This window comes from Chiroxiphia lanceolata, chromosome 6 (assembly GCF_009829145.1).
Source record: "Chiroxiphia lanceolata isolate bChiLan1 chromosome 6, bChiLan1.pri, whole genome shotgun sequence".
In the NCBI taxonomy this organism is placed as follows: domain Eukaryota; kingdom Metazoa; phylum Chordata; class Aves; order Passeriformes; family Pipridae; genus Chiroxiphia; species Chiroxiphia lanceolata.
The window spans coordinates 12,062,388-12,077,209 of NC_045642.1; the positions used below are offsets into that span (position 1 = coordinate 12,062,388).

General features: G+C 39.8%; 1 protein-coding gene across 1 annotated transcript in view; it reads left to right on the top strand.

Moving 5' to 3' along the window:
• The window catches only part of TRIM66 (tripartite motif containing 66), a 52,051-nt gene that overhangs the window by 26,106 nt on the left and 11,123 nt on the right, over positions 1 to 14,822 (top strand). Inside the window, exons 9-12 of the mRNA XM_032691082.1 lie at positions 190 to 1,085; positions 1,606 to 1,767; positions 11,510 to 11,782; positions 12,005 to 12,233. Coding sequence (XP_032546973.1) covers positions 190 to 1,085; positions 1,606 to 1,767; positions 11,510 to 11,782; positions 12,005 to 12,233 — 1,560 coding nt within the window. The remainder of the gene's footprint in view (positions 1 to 189; positions 1,086 to 1,605; positions 1,768 to 11,509; positions 11,783 to 12,004; positions 12,234 to 14,822) is intronic.

Sequence of the window (14,822 nt, forward strand, 5' to 3'; positions counted from 1 at the left end):
GCTATGCCTTGAAATCACTGAAAAATATTGAAAAATTTGTCTTGAATGTACGTTGGCAGACTGTTCAGACAGGATATTTTAGTATCTTTTATATATGAAATGTGAATGATGGTCATTTCCTTGTCTCCAATTTTTATTGTGTAAATTTGTCAAGACCATAGGAGAGAGTAAATTTGCCGTTTTTTCCAGGAGGTTTCACAGTGGAAGGTGGACACATTTCTCACTCAGATATGCTACTCTGTGGAAATGTTCAAGGGTTACAAACCTCTTTGTATCATGGGCACCATTCATCAGCACCGCAGCTGGAGCCCGTGAATAGCCAGGCACATCCATTTCCACCTGCAGTTCAGTGTTCTGCACCTGTGTGTTGCTCACACTGCCTCAGCATTCCACACCTGAACAAAGCTCAACCTTCTTACCAGGACATAAACCACCATAAAAATCTTCGACAACCTCCCGAAATGCATCAGCAGCACTTTCCTCTGCAGTACAGCCTGCAGCAGCAACATGACAAAGAGCAGAGGGGTGCCCCCCAGCCTGTGAAGCTGACGCAGTCAGGGCTGGAACAGCAGTCACGGTCCGAGCCGGAGAATGCATCTGGGAGGATGGGGAAGCACTTACCACCCCAGCAACTGCAGCAAACTGCACCCCTGGGTTATGCTGCTGTGTCTCATGAGGCTCAGCAAGTTCACCCGAGCCATCCGCAGCCGTTCCGCACACAGGCTTCTTTGCAGGCATTGGCTGGGCAAGCGCAGCTCGGTCACCTCCAGAAGATAAAATCCAACCACTTGCTGCAGCCACCCCCACAGCAGCAGCAGCTGCCTCTACCATCACCACCAGCGGGTCAGAGTGAGAGCACCCACAAACAAGTCATCCAACAGAGCCTGGACATCATGCACCACCAGTTTGAACTGGAAGAGATGAAAAAGGATCTGGAACTTCTTCTTCAGGCCCAGGGACAGTCTAGCTTGCAACTGAACCAAGCCAAGCCACCTCAGCATGTTCAACAGACCATAGTTGGTCAAATCAACTACATAGTAAGGCAGCCAGCCCCAGTGCAGCAACAAAGCCAGGATGAAGCACATGTAAGTTCTCTAAAAACTCTTTCCTATTGTGTTTAGTCAGTGTAAGCTCAGAAATGGGAGATACCTTTGACATTTCTTGTATTTGTTTGAACGTTCTATTGTTGTCTTGTCTATGAATGCAGCAGAGGCTTTATGCCTCATGCAGATCGGGCCAAAATTTTCTGTAAAGTGCTGCATAAAGAACCTGGATCCCAAAGGTCTGAAACTCAGACATGTTGAGCAGCATATGGGAGAACAAAAGCACCATCATTCCTCCTTACTTCCTAGTAAACAGGAAACTGCAGGACTGCAGTAGTCTCACTCTCCATTTGAACTCTTTTTTTTTTTTTTAAAATAATTTGTTAATGTTTGAGAGAAATCTTTCTCTATTCGTTCTCTACTTACCGTTACTTCAAACATCTCTGTTGTTTTAGAGTCTTTTCAGGCTTGTCATAATGTGTATGCTGTGAATTGATGTAAATTTATTACCATTTTTCTTTCTAAGATGTTGAAAACACAAATTCTTAATTGTGATTTGTAGGTCTCTGAGAGCTCCACAGAACCTGATGCCCAGAAGCCTGTAATTTCTCTTGACAAAAGTGATAGTCCTTCCCTGTCGCAGTCACTAGATGAAGAAGCCAGTGTCAGCAGTCACTCCCCTGCAAGCACACTCCAGCAATCAGCTTTCCATCCAGTCAGAAAGGTATAAAGAACTTTTTTTTAAAAACAAAATTTAAAAAGAGAAAACATTATTTGATAATATTGAATATAGTTGGGCATTGGAGTTTGCAATTAGGTGGAAAAAATTAAAATACAGTAGAAGTCAACAACGTGGAAGACATTCACAGCCTAACCTTGTGTGCATCTCCCTATGAAGGTGCCTACACACTGGGCTGTAGCCAAGAATCAACAACTCCTTTATACGCTGGTAGTGTTTAGGTCTGGCTGGCATGATTGTTAAGCATGAGCTGGTAAATAAATAGAACCTCTCTTTCTTCACTGCTTAAATTCTGTCCAGCCCGTATCTCTAGGGATTTAACTCTTAGGACTTGCTAACTAGCATAGTAGCAGCAGTTAATTTGGGGGGAAAAAAAAGAAAAGTCAGAGATGCTGATGAAATCAGGCCTGAGAAACACCCTGCAGAATAGTTGTCCTGGAAGTAACAACACTAATTGTTACTGAAGATGTGTTGTCCGGAAGGGATATAATTCCATTGTATTTCTTCTTTTTGTTTGTATATAAGCAGAAAAATCATAGTTTCTGTATCTCTAGAATATTTTAGAACATAATAGAGCCAGGCTTTCATCCTTCCACCAGCTGTGAGGCCCTGACTATTGAAGAAGCAGCACGAACAAAACCAGGAGGGCTAATCCTTATCAGTAGATCCTTGCTGGCTCTGGATATCACCTGTGCATTTGAAACAGAGGAGCTGCCTTTTAGTTCTCTGTACAGTTTGTTTAGAACACTCCAACCAGCACATTATGTTCTGGTTGCTCAAATCTGTTTGTTACTTCTGTGTATGGCTCGTTTTGTGTTCCATGTAGAAGTCTTTCATGGATATTTTCTCTTGGAATTTGTGTGTGGAATATTGTGGAAGTACTTGTCTTTCCTTACCAGCCTCAAAAAGGAAATTATTTTTCCTTCTTTAGTAACTTTGTTAACTCAACATATTTATGATGCAATACCCACTCAGAGAATTGTTGGAGATCCCCTTGGGAGTTGTAGAGACGTGGAAAGGTGATGATTATTGAGGACCTGAAAGCAGCATGCAAATCAAATTTGAAAGCCATAAAGAAATCTGCAATTTCTCACTTAATCCTGTAAATGTGATGGAATTTCTGGATCAGGCTGATGGTGTCACAACATTCTGAGGTGATGGTCTTTGGGTCTGAACATGTGAACCTCTGAGGATACAACACAGGACTGAGGAAAGCTATGTGGATTTTCTAGGATAGGGCTACCTTTACTTTAGTATCTGACTGTAAAAACTGAAGATGTGTATTTAGGACCTGAGTAAGACCATGAACCTGAGCTAATACTTTTCGTGTAATGTGAACATGTCCTCAAATTTATTTGTGAAAGTGAATGCTGATGCTACCCAAGTAACTTTCAGAAGTTAAAGAAGCTGTCCTTTGTCTTCTGGACGTGTAATAGAAGGTTATTCCCAACACCTTAAACAAGAAAAGTCAGAAAGGGGGAAGTAGATGTGCAAGAGAGAGAGGGAAGTGTAGTCTGGTGGTAAAAAAGGAGTAATAAAGGAAGAAGGGCTGAGTTGTTGCTGTAGAAGTTGAGGTGACAAGAGGAGGATATTCCTAGAGGAAAAGAATTTTTTTCTAGTGGTGCTGGGAAGTGTATGCTCTTGTGCAGAAAGCACAGGGATGTCTGGGTTTTTTTGGCTAGTTTTCTGATACCTCTGCAAGAAATGAGAACATTCAACAGCTACAGTACCCCATCTTTCCTTGTATTTATTTCTTCTAATGAGCTGTTTGGGATGAAGATGTAATGTGCTGACAGCTCTGGCTATGCTGAATTAGAAATGATGAAGGGAAACAGCGCAGTAAGGAAACCCTTGAGATATAATCTTCATGAATGTTGTTTAAAGATGTCTGACTGCTTTTGCTGACAATTGGATTAAATCTAGGTTTAAATGGGAGATTGGTTCCTGTTTAAGAACAAGGGAATGTATCTATTCATTCTCATCTCTGTTTCACCCGATTAAATATTTTTCACAGTCCTCTCCAGACAAAAATTTCTGTATAGATGTTTGACCATTTACTCTCATATGGCCTGTATTCAGAACATTTCATCTCTCTCAAGTTCTTGGAGGACATGGAAAAAGTGAATGTGGACAAGTCTGAAACACTGCACTTGACAAATATGGTAGAGAGAATGGCTAGATAAGCCTTTTGCTACCTGAAGAAGAACTGTGTTCTGTCTTTTGGAGAATAATTGGTGTTGGACTTCTTGGCCTCATGTTGCAGTTCTGCTGAACTCTGACAGCCTTCAGTTGAGTGCAGCATTCCTAGTGGAATAAGTAATTCTCTGTCTGCTGAGATCCTTTCATCAAAGAGAAAGCAGTGTGTACCTGAATTAACTGTTTAGTGATCTGACATAAAAAAAATAATAAAAACTTTCTTTAGCCCAATGGTTTCCTTTGCTTTGAAGTGGGGCAAGGCTTGATTGTGCATGCAATTAAACATCTATGCATTAACTTTGAAACGTGTTTATGGTATGCATTTGATATTATTGACTGATTAACTAGATAAATATGATCCAGACAATTTATGTGTGAAATAATACAGAGCAGATGCTAATAATAGTTTGGGATCACCACATTACTCATAAACAGGGAAATCATAAGTAGATGATTCAGATCATCCCGAAAAAGTACTAGTGGTGTGAGGCACTCGTGTCATGTGACAGGTTTTGAGTTCAAAGATCACCTGTTCAAGTTATTCTGATAAGTACTGTTTTCTTCCCCTCACATTTAAAGTTGATTATTGATAAGTAGAAGTAGAAAAACAAGGATGAAACGCTTCACACATTTGTAAAATGTCCCCGTGTGTTACATTTCACCACCTATCAGGGCAGAAATTAAATCTGGCTTCACTGTGCAGCAGAGTTTTGGCTTTCCAGTTGTATGAAGTAGAGTTTTCTCGCTGGTGTCAAACACAGACATTGTCACCAAGGCTACTGCAGTCTTGAAGTTCAGAGAAATTCCTGTCTGTGCCTACCTGCTCTGTATGCATGTGTATAATATAGCCTCTAAACATGTAACTTCAGTTGTTGGTGGGAGTGTTTTCATATGTTTCACTGGTTTTGGAGCATTAATGGTGATATTTGTCATCTTTTCTGTCTTTCTGTGTATTCTTCTAACTATTCTCTCTGTGAATTAATTTTTTGTGCAGAATAAATGTTTCTATACTTCGACCATTGATTGTTTGATGTAACTACTGCACTTAGCATAATTTTGGGCTTGATTAGCACCTTTTAAGAGCACAACACTAGAAATTTTTCTTTCCATGTGCAAAATGGATATAATTTTCTCTTCATGGTCGCCTGTCAGTACACTTCAGTCGTGTAGCCAGGACCTCTGTTTTGGATTGTGGAGTTGTTCCATCTCCACGCCTGTAAAATACCCAACCTCTCCAATAAGAATGCCAGCAAGACAGAGAACAAATTTCAGAATAACTTCAGTGATACCTGCACTTCAGTTCCAGGGAATTTTGCCAAGCTCTAGCAAACAAGCTTTACACAAGCTGTTGAATTGCTATGTTGCAGTGTGAAGGAATGAGCACTCAATTAGATTAACAGTTTTGTGGAAGGGGTTACCAACCTTCTGCAGTGATATGGTCCTCTTGTTGCTTTTACATAGTATGACATTGAGTTGTTAATTTGAACACAGGACTGGAGAGGTCATCTGGTCTGGAACAGAGGAGAGAATAATAAGATATTTTGAGCCTAATTGTGTTTTCAGGAGCAATAGAGGGAATGTTTTGTTTGCGTGTACCTAATTGTCATTTCTGGTTGTGATGAACAAGAGGTCTAAAGGCTGTATCTAGTATTTGAAGAAATGACACAATTACTGTACATCTGTAGCACAGATTTGTAGTTTGAGCCTCAGGTATTGCTGCAACAAACATTGGTGTTGTTGCAGGGCCAGCTGGACATCTCTCCTCCTCAGACTCCATAAGTGCACCCCTTTCTGTAGCTTGGAGCAAGACCTTTACTTCTGGGAGGGAGGATTCCTTGTGTTCCAGTTGTTGAGTTGGGTCCTGGGTAGTGGAACATTCTATACCCTCCCCACTAATCCTAAAAACCTAACCAGCTTGGGTGTGGTTCTGTCTTCTGGGACACTGCTTACTTGTGAGTAGATTGGGCATTTGCAATTTGCATTTAGCAAACTCAGGTTTGGTTATGTTCTTTAGAAATTTTTGAGCTCCTTTGAGTTCCTTAGCTCTTCCCTTGAGCTATTAGTTCACCTTCTGCTTAAAGTGAATCTCTGAATATGTCATGCACTGTATTAGTGTTATTACTGAAGAGTTGCATCAGATCATTCATAGCTGTAGCCAAAAGTAGGTACTTAGGAAAGGGTGTAAGAAACAGACAAATATAAACTGATGATAAACAATCCCATCTTCTGAAAACTAGCACTTTAGGGACTTTCTGACCCAAAGGTTGTACCAACAGAATTGTGTTTTGGAGCTCTTCATGGACCTGCCCTCTGTGAATTTTTCTAATCCATTTTTTGAGTCCATTTTAATAATATTGGTCTCTGCAGCATTCTGCAACAACGGAGTTTTTCATTGTGTAAGTTCCTCTATTTGCTTACTTTAAGTCTGTTTCCTGATAGTTCAGGCAGGTGTCTTCTAGTTCTTGCGTTCTCTGTATTCACAACCTTCATAATATCTGTATTGGGTAGGTCTATATTGAATTTACTCTCAAACTTTCTTTTTGAAACTGAAAAGTGATTGCTTGTCTCTCTAAAGTCAGGATTTTCTTTCATGAAAACCATTCTATACTTTGGTCCTTTATATATTTGGTCATTTTCCCTATACTTTGTGATTTTTGTAAATTATTTTTGAGACAGGGTGACCAGAAATAGTATTGAAAGTGTAAGCACATGGAAATGTTGTAGAGTGCTATAACGCTGATTTTTGTACTGTTCTTTTTGATTGGCAATAAGTCCCAACTTCTTAGTTCAGGAGCTCCATTTGTCTCAAACACCATAAAGAACCTGAAATGGGGAATTCCTAGAATACTCCATACCATACAAGGAGCAATCTTCAGAGCACTCTGAGAGGCTTCTGTTTTATTCCAGTTATGTGCAATGGTGGCATTTCATGCAAGACTGACATAGTGACAGTTTGTGGTAGAACCTGTCAGCCTCTGTTCAGACTTGATGCACATGAACTTCTAGTCTCTGACATGCCAATGCCACTGTTACTACAGGATTGTCAGAGAGAACAATTGACTTTGGTCTGCTGTTGGTGGCATTCTTGGGTATTTTACCCCAACACATTTGTCCTAAGCTTTATTAATGACACCTCTTCCATTTTGGTGGCAATAGTTTAACTGAACTACTGTGTTTGGTTTGTTTGTTTATTTGTTTTCTTTTTTCTTTAAAAACATGCAATTCGTGGAAGAGGGGTTGACAGACAGAGTAGAGGTTTTATTTTTTGTTAGTATTGCACAGAGCATGTTGTGATTACTTAGTGATTGAAGTAATAATAATTTAATATCCAACCCTAGAACTTCAAGGCTGAGCTTGGGACCAAAGTGGGTTTGTTCTTGCTATTTTTTGGGCCCTAATTACTATTAATTATAGGGGAGTTAGTGATGAAGGAAATAATAACAGTCTGGAATTTAGGGTGCTACAAATTTCTGGAGAAACAGATTATGTTTTTTACTTTACAGAATTGAGATACTTACAGCACAAATATGTTCATGCTTAATGCAATTAGGTAGATTTCCCAGAATGTTAATTTTACAAAACCTTTTTCCTCTGACCTGAAAAAAGAAAAGATAAATAAAACATGATGCTGCTTGCTCCGTACAATCTCTTCCTCCTTCCGCTTTAAGCCAGCTCCAGTTTATTCAGACAACTGTGAAGGAAGATTTGGATTCTTTTACTCGTGAAAACAGAAGGGAAATCCTTTGGATTCTGTTCTGAAACTGGAAAATACGAATAGGAAGCATGTGTAGCCTGTGTTATCAGTGCTGCTGTGCTCGGTGAGTTAAGCAACTGGATTGGAGTAGTACATTTGTTTAACCTTCCAGCATAATGAGCTGCCAGGGGGATTGCTCCACTTAATAGCAGCCGTTCATTACTCTGCAACCATTTGCAGCGTGTTATTTCTCTTATAGCAAAGAGAATTGGCGGTTCCTAGTTTTAGCTTTCTTTATCTGTGACACTTAATGTCAACAGCCTTGAGACTTTGCCAAAACAATCCTAACAAATCCTAATCCCACTGTTTCAAGGTAAGTATTTGCTTCTCAGAATTCTTCTGTATTAGTGCTGCATGTTTACACTGGACCTTTTTAAATGCAACAGCGATCAAAGAAATATTTGAACTGAACCATATGTTTATTTTTTGTTCTCTGAAGGCACTTTGCATGTTCTTTCTTCTTACCTTTCACTGCCATAGCTAAGAAATTTGTGGTAGAAGGCATTTTGGGGTAGTGATGCTGCTGCCATTATATTATAAGGATCATCAAACCAAAATTAATTATGAGACAATGAGAATTCCATTTATAATGTCACAGATGTAGTTCAGTGTGCCAGGCTGTACATTAAAATGTCAAAAAGTTCAAAATTAACCTACAACTGAAGCCACCCTCTGCCCAAGAGCATAATTAATGCTTGTTGTTGTTCAAATGGTGCAATGTAAAAGCAATAGAGCTTTTATAAAATAGAGATAAATTCTTTAAAGGCATCCCACTTGCAAAAACTAGCTGAACTGTCAAGGGAAAAGAGAAATTTTTGCTAATGGCAAAAGAAATGATTATTTTAGGGAGTGAATTAATAGACTATTAATGAGCCTTGTTCCCAGTGCATTGTTCACTTCACACTTGACAGCAGCTCCATGGATCAGGATGGAATGTGTCTGTTCTTAACTGTGAGTTTTAATATTTTGTACTGAAAGATCATAATGTTGCTTCATCATTAAAATAACCACAAAATTAACTTTTACCCCAAGGGAAAGACAGATGGCAATTTGATGGCCTCATTATTCTTTTTTCTTTTTAGCAAGAGTAAGGTTTTACATTGGCTTATATAATCTAAAAAGATCTCTGAAGAAACTGATGCTACCTAGAAAAGTAAAAAGGATGTAGCCAGATCATGTAATTCAATTTCACCTTCCTGAAAATTTTAGCTGTAAGAAAATTCCTATGTGCGTGTCTGTTTTTCTGTTTTCTGGTTTTTTTTTCCTTAGTAGGAGTCATCCCAGCGACTACTCTCAGTAAGTAAACTTGTCTCACTGAAGCCAGGACTAATCCCACCATTGCCTTAGTAGGGCTGACATCTCACCTGAGGTGTACACAGCTACACACGGAGGGTTTTCACAGGGTCAGGTCTCACTCTGTGATAGATGACGGCGCGTGCTCACGAAGGAGTGAAGGAAGGTGTGTGTAGTGATTAGAAGTGAATGGCCAGAAGGTCTCCAGTTAACTTGCTATGAGCTTTGGGTGGTGTGCCTGCCACGTGTGTGCCTCAGCGTGCCCATTTCCAGTGGAGCACAGCGTTAGGTAGTTCCTCTTGACTCAGACAGGAATTTGTGGATGCTTCGTGCTTTGGAGAACATGATTAAATAAATATTTAGCTGCCTCACAGGGATTTAATTAATGCTCACTATGGACTTTGAAATGAGGGGAAAAGGCAAGGCTGGTTACAGTTCATCTGTTTGGTTCAAGCACGAATTCTACTTATTTGTTTTATTTTTTGTAAGTGATGTGGGAACAATTCACATGTTTATTTTGTCATCTGAAAGAGACTTGTAATAAAAAGAGGGATGGAATGAAAAGGAAAATGTAGACTTGATAGTCCACATTTGTCATTGCATTTGAGGGAACCTCTCACAAGCAAACTATGACATCAAATAAACACTTTTGGTCTTTGTGGACTTCTTTAGGAGGTGTGTCCATGAAAGCTGGATTCCTCTCTGACCTACATATATAACTTTGGGTAGAAACCTCATTATTCTTAGGAATGCTCTATCAGACAGAATATGTGGCAAATTGTGCCTTCACCAAGGCATTTCCTCGTTTGAGGTATTCTAGTTTTCAGCTCAAACTTTGACAAGTTCCAGCTACTTCCAAAAAGTTATCATATTTCAGGGAGCTTAAATTCAGGGGTGTTCATTTGACTCAAGAGGAGGAAAATGGCCAATACCCTGGCTGCAGAAATCCAGTACTTTCTGGGATGCCTTCTCCATGGAGGGACTGTTTAAAGCAGACTCACTGGAGCAATGTGTGGTAGAATGGCACTGCAGAAGAGCTAACCTCTTTTTGTTTCAACTGCGGGCTATTTTGTCTCATTGAATTAAGTGGTTACTGTTCAGGCAAAGCTCCCACTGTGGCATCTACTGCAAATTGACAAAAAGGAGACTAAACTACATCCTTAGGTGGAAATTAGTGTCTGTGGGCAGAGTGTCCTCAGCACATAGTTGATGTGCATTGCAAGCAGAGGAATTCAGAGACTGACTTTGACATTATACAGGGTTTACAGAGGCACAACTGGCAGCTCAGTCTAGTCTGATGTCTTCACCACTATGGGGTAAGATGGACAAAGGTATCAAATCCAAAATGGTGTATAATTTGAGAAAAATACTAATCAAATCTAGGAAATGGGTCCTATCTCAGATTCGTTTTTAAGTTGCAGGCCTCTAGCAGACAAATAGTGCAACAATGAATTTAAACTCTAATTCAGATGCAATCGACACATTTCTATTGCCTCGATTTATATTACAATGAATGCTACTTACTGTATTGCAGTTAAATGAAAAGGATATATTCAGTCAATTATCAAGGGTGAAACAGCAATGAACTATGATAAAATAAAGGAAAAATTGCATATTCAAATGACACAGATCTGCATACTTAAAAATGCTTATGTTTACTGCGTATGGATGTTGCAAGAGTCTTGTTTTCAATACAGTCACACATTCCAGGATGTAAGACAGCTTAAGGAAGTCACCTAGATGGGTGGATTTGCTTTGGTTTGCATAACACTGTCTCTGTGGATTTGATAGTGACAAATCATGAGGCAGTAGAAAATGCATATTGAGACTTCGGTAAATATTCCCTTTCTTTGAAAACTAGACATGTACATCTTTATTAGTACAGGTGGGGTGTTTCTGGATTTACACTGTAATATTTAAAGAGGAAATACCTTTGGTTTTAGTGGGACAGACTCACTAAGTAGCATAAAGTTTTCAGCATCATGAAAAGGAACAATTGCTTCATCCACTTATATCAGATTTGGAGCTTATTTCTTCTGAATCTTCTTTCTGAATAAAGTGATTTAAAGTTTTTTGATAAAATGATAAAATTTCTGATTTGAATCTTATTTCTTCTGGAATAACTTAACGGAAGGTAGTAGTGTTTGCATCAAGGTTCGATTTGGTACAGAATTCTACATGCTTAGGCTTCCCAGTTATTGTAGGAATTAAAAATCAGGATCCCTAAGGAAGACACTCTTTGTAAATCACAGAAGAGTAACCTAGTTATCGCCTTTTCCAGTTTTCAGTTTCAATGGTGGAAAATCTAAAACTTTTGGGAATAGTATGGGATTATGATAGGTTCTTACAGCCCTCATACACAACTGTTTGATTATGTCTAGCTCGAACAGAGTATCTCATCTATTATAGACAGCAAAGTAGCATTTTGGTGCTAAACAGTTTATTAATATATTGGTGGGGTTTTTTCCTATTTGCTTTTCCCAGCATTCAGCATCCTTAAGCATCGTGGGCTTTTCAAACGATCTGGAAATGGAATTACCTCCGACAAGGCTTTCTAGCTCGGCTGATCCACAGGTGAAAGGTGCAGCTGCTGTAACACTTGGCCCATCCCCAAATGCCCTTTGTGACTGTGATGCTCCACAAGAACCAGTGCCCAGCTACAGCCTGGTGTTGGGCAGGGCTTCAAGTGACCTGAGCCCTGGGAATCCTGCTGGCTTTGCACCAGGTGATGCACTGCAGGGCAGCACCAAATGCAAGGTAGGAATGGCTCAAACTTCTCTACTGAGAGGGAATCCACTTTCATTTACAACATATGTTACTGTTAGTCAATCAGTCAAAGATAGTTTTTTCAGTAAGTAAAGTTTTCCTTATCTGCTATTTGAAGACTGATTAAAAATTATTTTCTTAATATAGAAAGAAAGAAAACTAATAATAAAATGTGGTATTTTTTTCCAACCCCCCTCACTCCATTCCCCGAAGCTGGAAAATGAAGACTTCAGTACTGTAGATTGTCTTCTAGAAAACAGCTTGGCTACTGCTGGGCAAGATGTAGTTAATGAATTAACTCTTTCTATGCAAAAAGTGATGGAAGAACCTATTAATCTTTCAATCAAAAAATCTCAACATTGCACTTCTCCTTCTGAACTGCTCAGCAACACTGTTTTCCTGCCTGTGAATGCCAGAATGAGACAACTTAGAAGCGAAGAAGGTAAAAGGCTTTTAATTATTTAATTTAGGTTTTTGTTTGGTCTTTCTTTCTTAGCTCTGTGCATTGCAAGCATTGCAAAGCAGTATGCTTATTAGTGTACTTACATGCAAATGTTCTTTCTAGCAAGCTTCAAATATTATCAGAGTACTTAATCCAATGGAAAAGTGTGTTTGATCTCATCTATGAAGGAAAAAACCACGGCAATTATATGCTTTGAATTTGTAACATACTTCATCTGTAAACCAGAAATGAGTGTGTCTGTGTGAAGTACCTGGAGTATTAGTTCTCTTAGAAGCACTCCTGTTAATGAGACCTGCAGTTATGACTATTGAAGAGCTGGTTTGAAGGGTCCAAATTCAATCAAAAAAAAAAAAATTACTTCCCAAATGCAACGTGCCTTCTGCTAAGACCTTCACATCAGTAGCATACCAGATTTTTGTTAATATATTGCACGGTGTGTGCTTTTGCTTGGCTCTGTCTGTTGTGGAACATTCCCTTCAGCCAAGACCTATTTCTTCAGCCTTAATGGAGAATTAGGCTTTACTTAACTCTTTTCATGGGCAAATTGCCAACATCGTTGTGCTACACTGTAAAGCCTCATTCCTGCAAACTCTGAAAGTCAATGGGACTACTCATGCAAGCAAGGGATTGCAGGATCAAGCTGTTATCCCGTGACTTATGCCAACATTTGGCTGCTTTTCTCTATAAAAGATGAATTAATATTTCTATCTCAGTGCTGTACTTTTATTCAGAGAACTCTAATTAGTACAAAGGAGGCCTAGCTCAGTGAGCCAAGGAAATGTATTTGTCTTCTCTTCTATGTCCTCTGCCAAATTGTTACAATTATTCCACAGTTATTTGTGTGAGTTGTAAGAATCAGGTACACCCCCAAAAAGCTGTGTCTTGGTCAGACTGAAGTGTTTCCGAGAGGAGCAGCTTTCTAATATCTGGTCTGGGTGGTGTGACACTACACCCTGAAAGCAGCCCCAGCGTACTGAATCTCACTGTCTATAACAGATGCTACAGATTTGCCCTGTACAAAGCAGAGGTCCTGTTGTGCAATAGGATGGAAAGCCCAGCGTGTTGAGTTCAGTGCTGCTCCCTCTTCACAAGGAAGGATCAGGAGGGAGCAATTCCCATCCTGCTGTGCCTGTTTAATGGTGTGCACTGAGGAGAGACCTGAGGAGATACAGTCACCATAAGCAGTGGGAGAGATGAATTCTGTTGCAGAGGCAGCGTTATCTCTGCTGGTGGCTCTCGGTAGGACTTTCTGGCTTCAGTGGTGCTGTGCTGCCAGACCCCATTCCTTCTGGTATATATCTCCAATGACTCATCCTTTTCTGATATCAAACCTAACCCAAACATTTCAGCCTAATTTAAAACAAAATACTTCTTATCCTAGCCACAAGGGATGTGGTGAAAATTGTACATAATTTCATCATTTTCCCTCTTACAGCCACTTCTTATCATAGCTTGCATAAACACCCTCCCCTCCCCTTCTCTTTCCTAGACTAAACAATTCTGATGGTTTCAATCTCTCCTCATGGGTCAGAAGTTTGATTTTTTTCAAAACCACATCATTCCTGCTGTGCTATTTTGGGTTCTCTGCAGTTAAGGAGTGCTGCCCACAGCCAAGCGCAGTGCTGCAGCTGAGGCCTCTGGGGTGCCATGCAGAACCAGGGTATCAGCTTCTTGTGTTTTACATTCCTTGCTGCTGGTAATAAGCTGCAAGATGGCATTCCTCTCTTTTGCAGCCAGCAGCATTAGAGGGTTGACTTGCATGCTGTGAGAAGTCCATGTTAACTCTTAGTTCCTTCTACAGAGCAGTTCCCTAGTTAGTTATTTTCCTTTGTGATTACATTAATCTGATCCTTTATAAGCCTAATACAGTTAATTCAGTCTTATTGATTTGGGAGATTTTCTGTCTCTGATGTACTAAGGTCTGTTCTTAAGAGTAAATATTCTCCAGTGTTTGCAACCCCTTTAGTTTGGCATTTTCCACAAATTTTATAAGTACTATTATTTTATGGGCCATGTTGTTGATGGAAATGCTAGTTAATATAGGAATCCAGAACGAGTGGAACATCCTCTGGTTTGACAATGTGCAATAAGAGCTGACCCTGCCTCAGTGTGCAGTCACTCTTTAGTAATTCTGTCTGTCTTTCACCCGAGCAACAATCACAAGTGAATAATGCCTTAGGTGTGATGTGAAATGCACCTTTCCTTGTCAGTCTTGTGTTTCCTGTGGCTGGAAATAACAGACTATCCTTAGAGGCACATTGCATTCAAGCCATGGGTTAGATACTGTTGACCTGAGCTAGATTTTCTCTTAAAAGACATGTTTTCCTGGCCCTCACTTGTCTCCAGATAACCATGATATTAGGTTTGTTTCCTGTTAGTACTGGCTATGTCAAACCGATTCCTAGCAAAGGAAGGCATTACTATGACATTTGTCAGTGGACTGGTCTATGAGGACATCCACTGGGGCGTTCGTCTCTACGCTGTCCCATCTCCCTGAAGTTGTTTTATTACTCCTGTGTCTAGTATTAGTCAAGAGCTACAGCTACTTGTATGCTTATATAACAGATA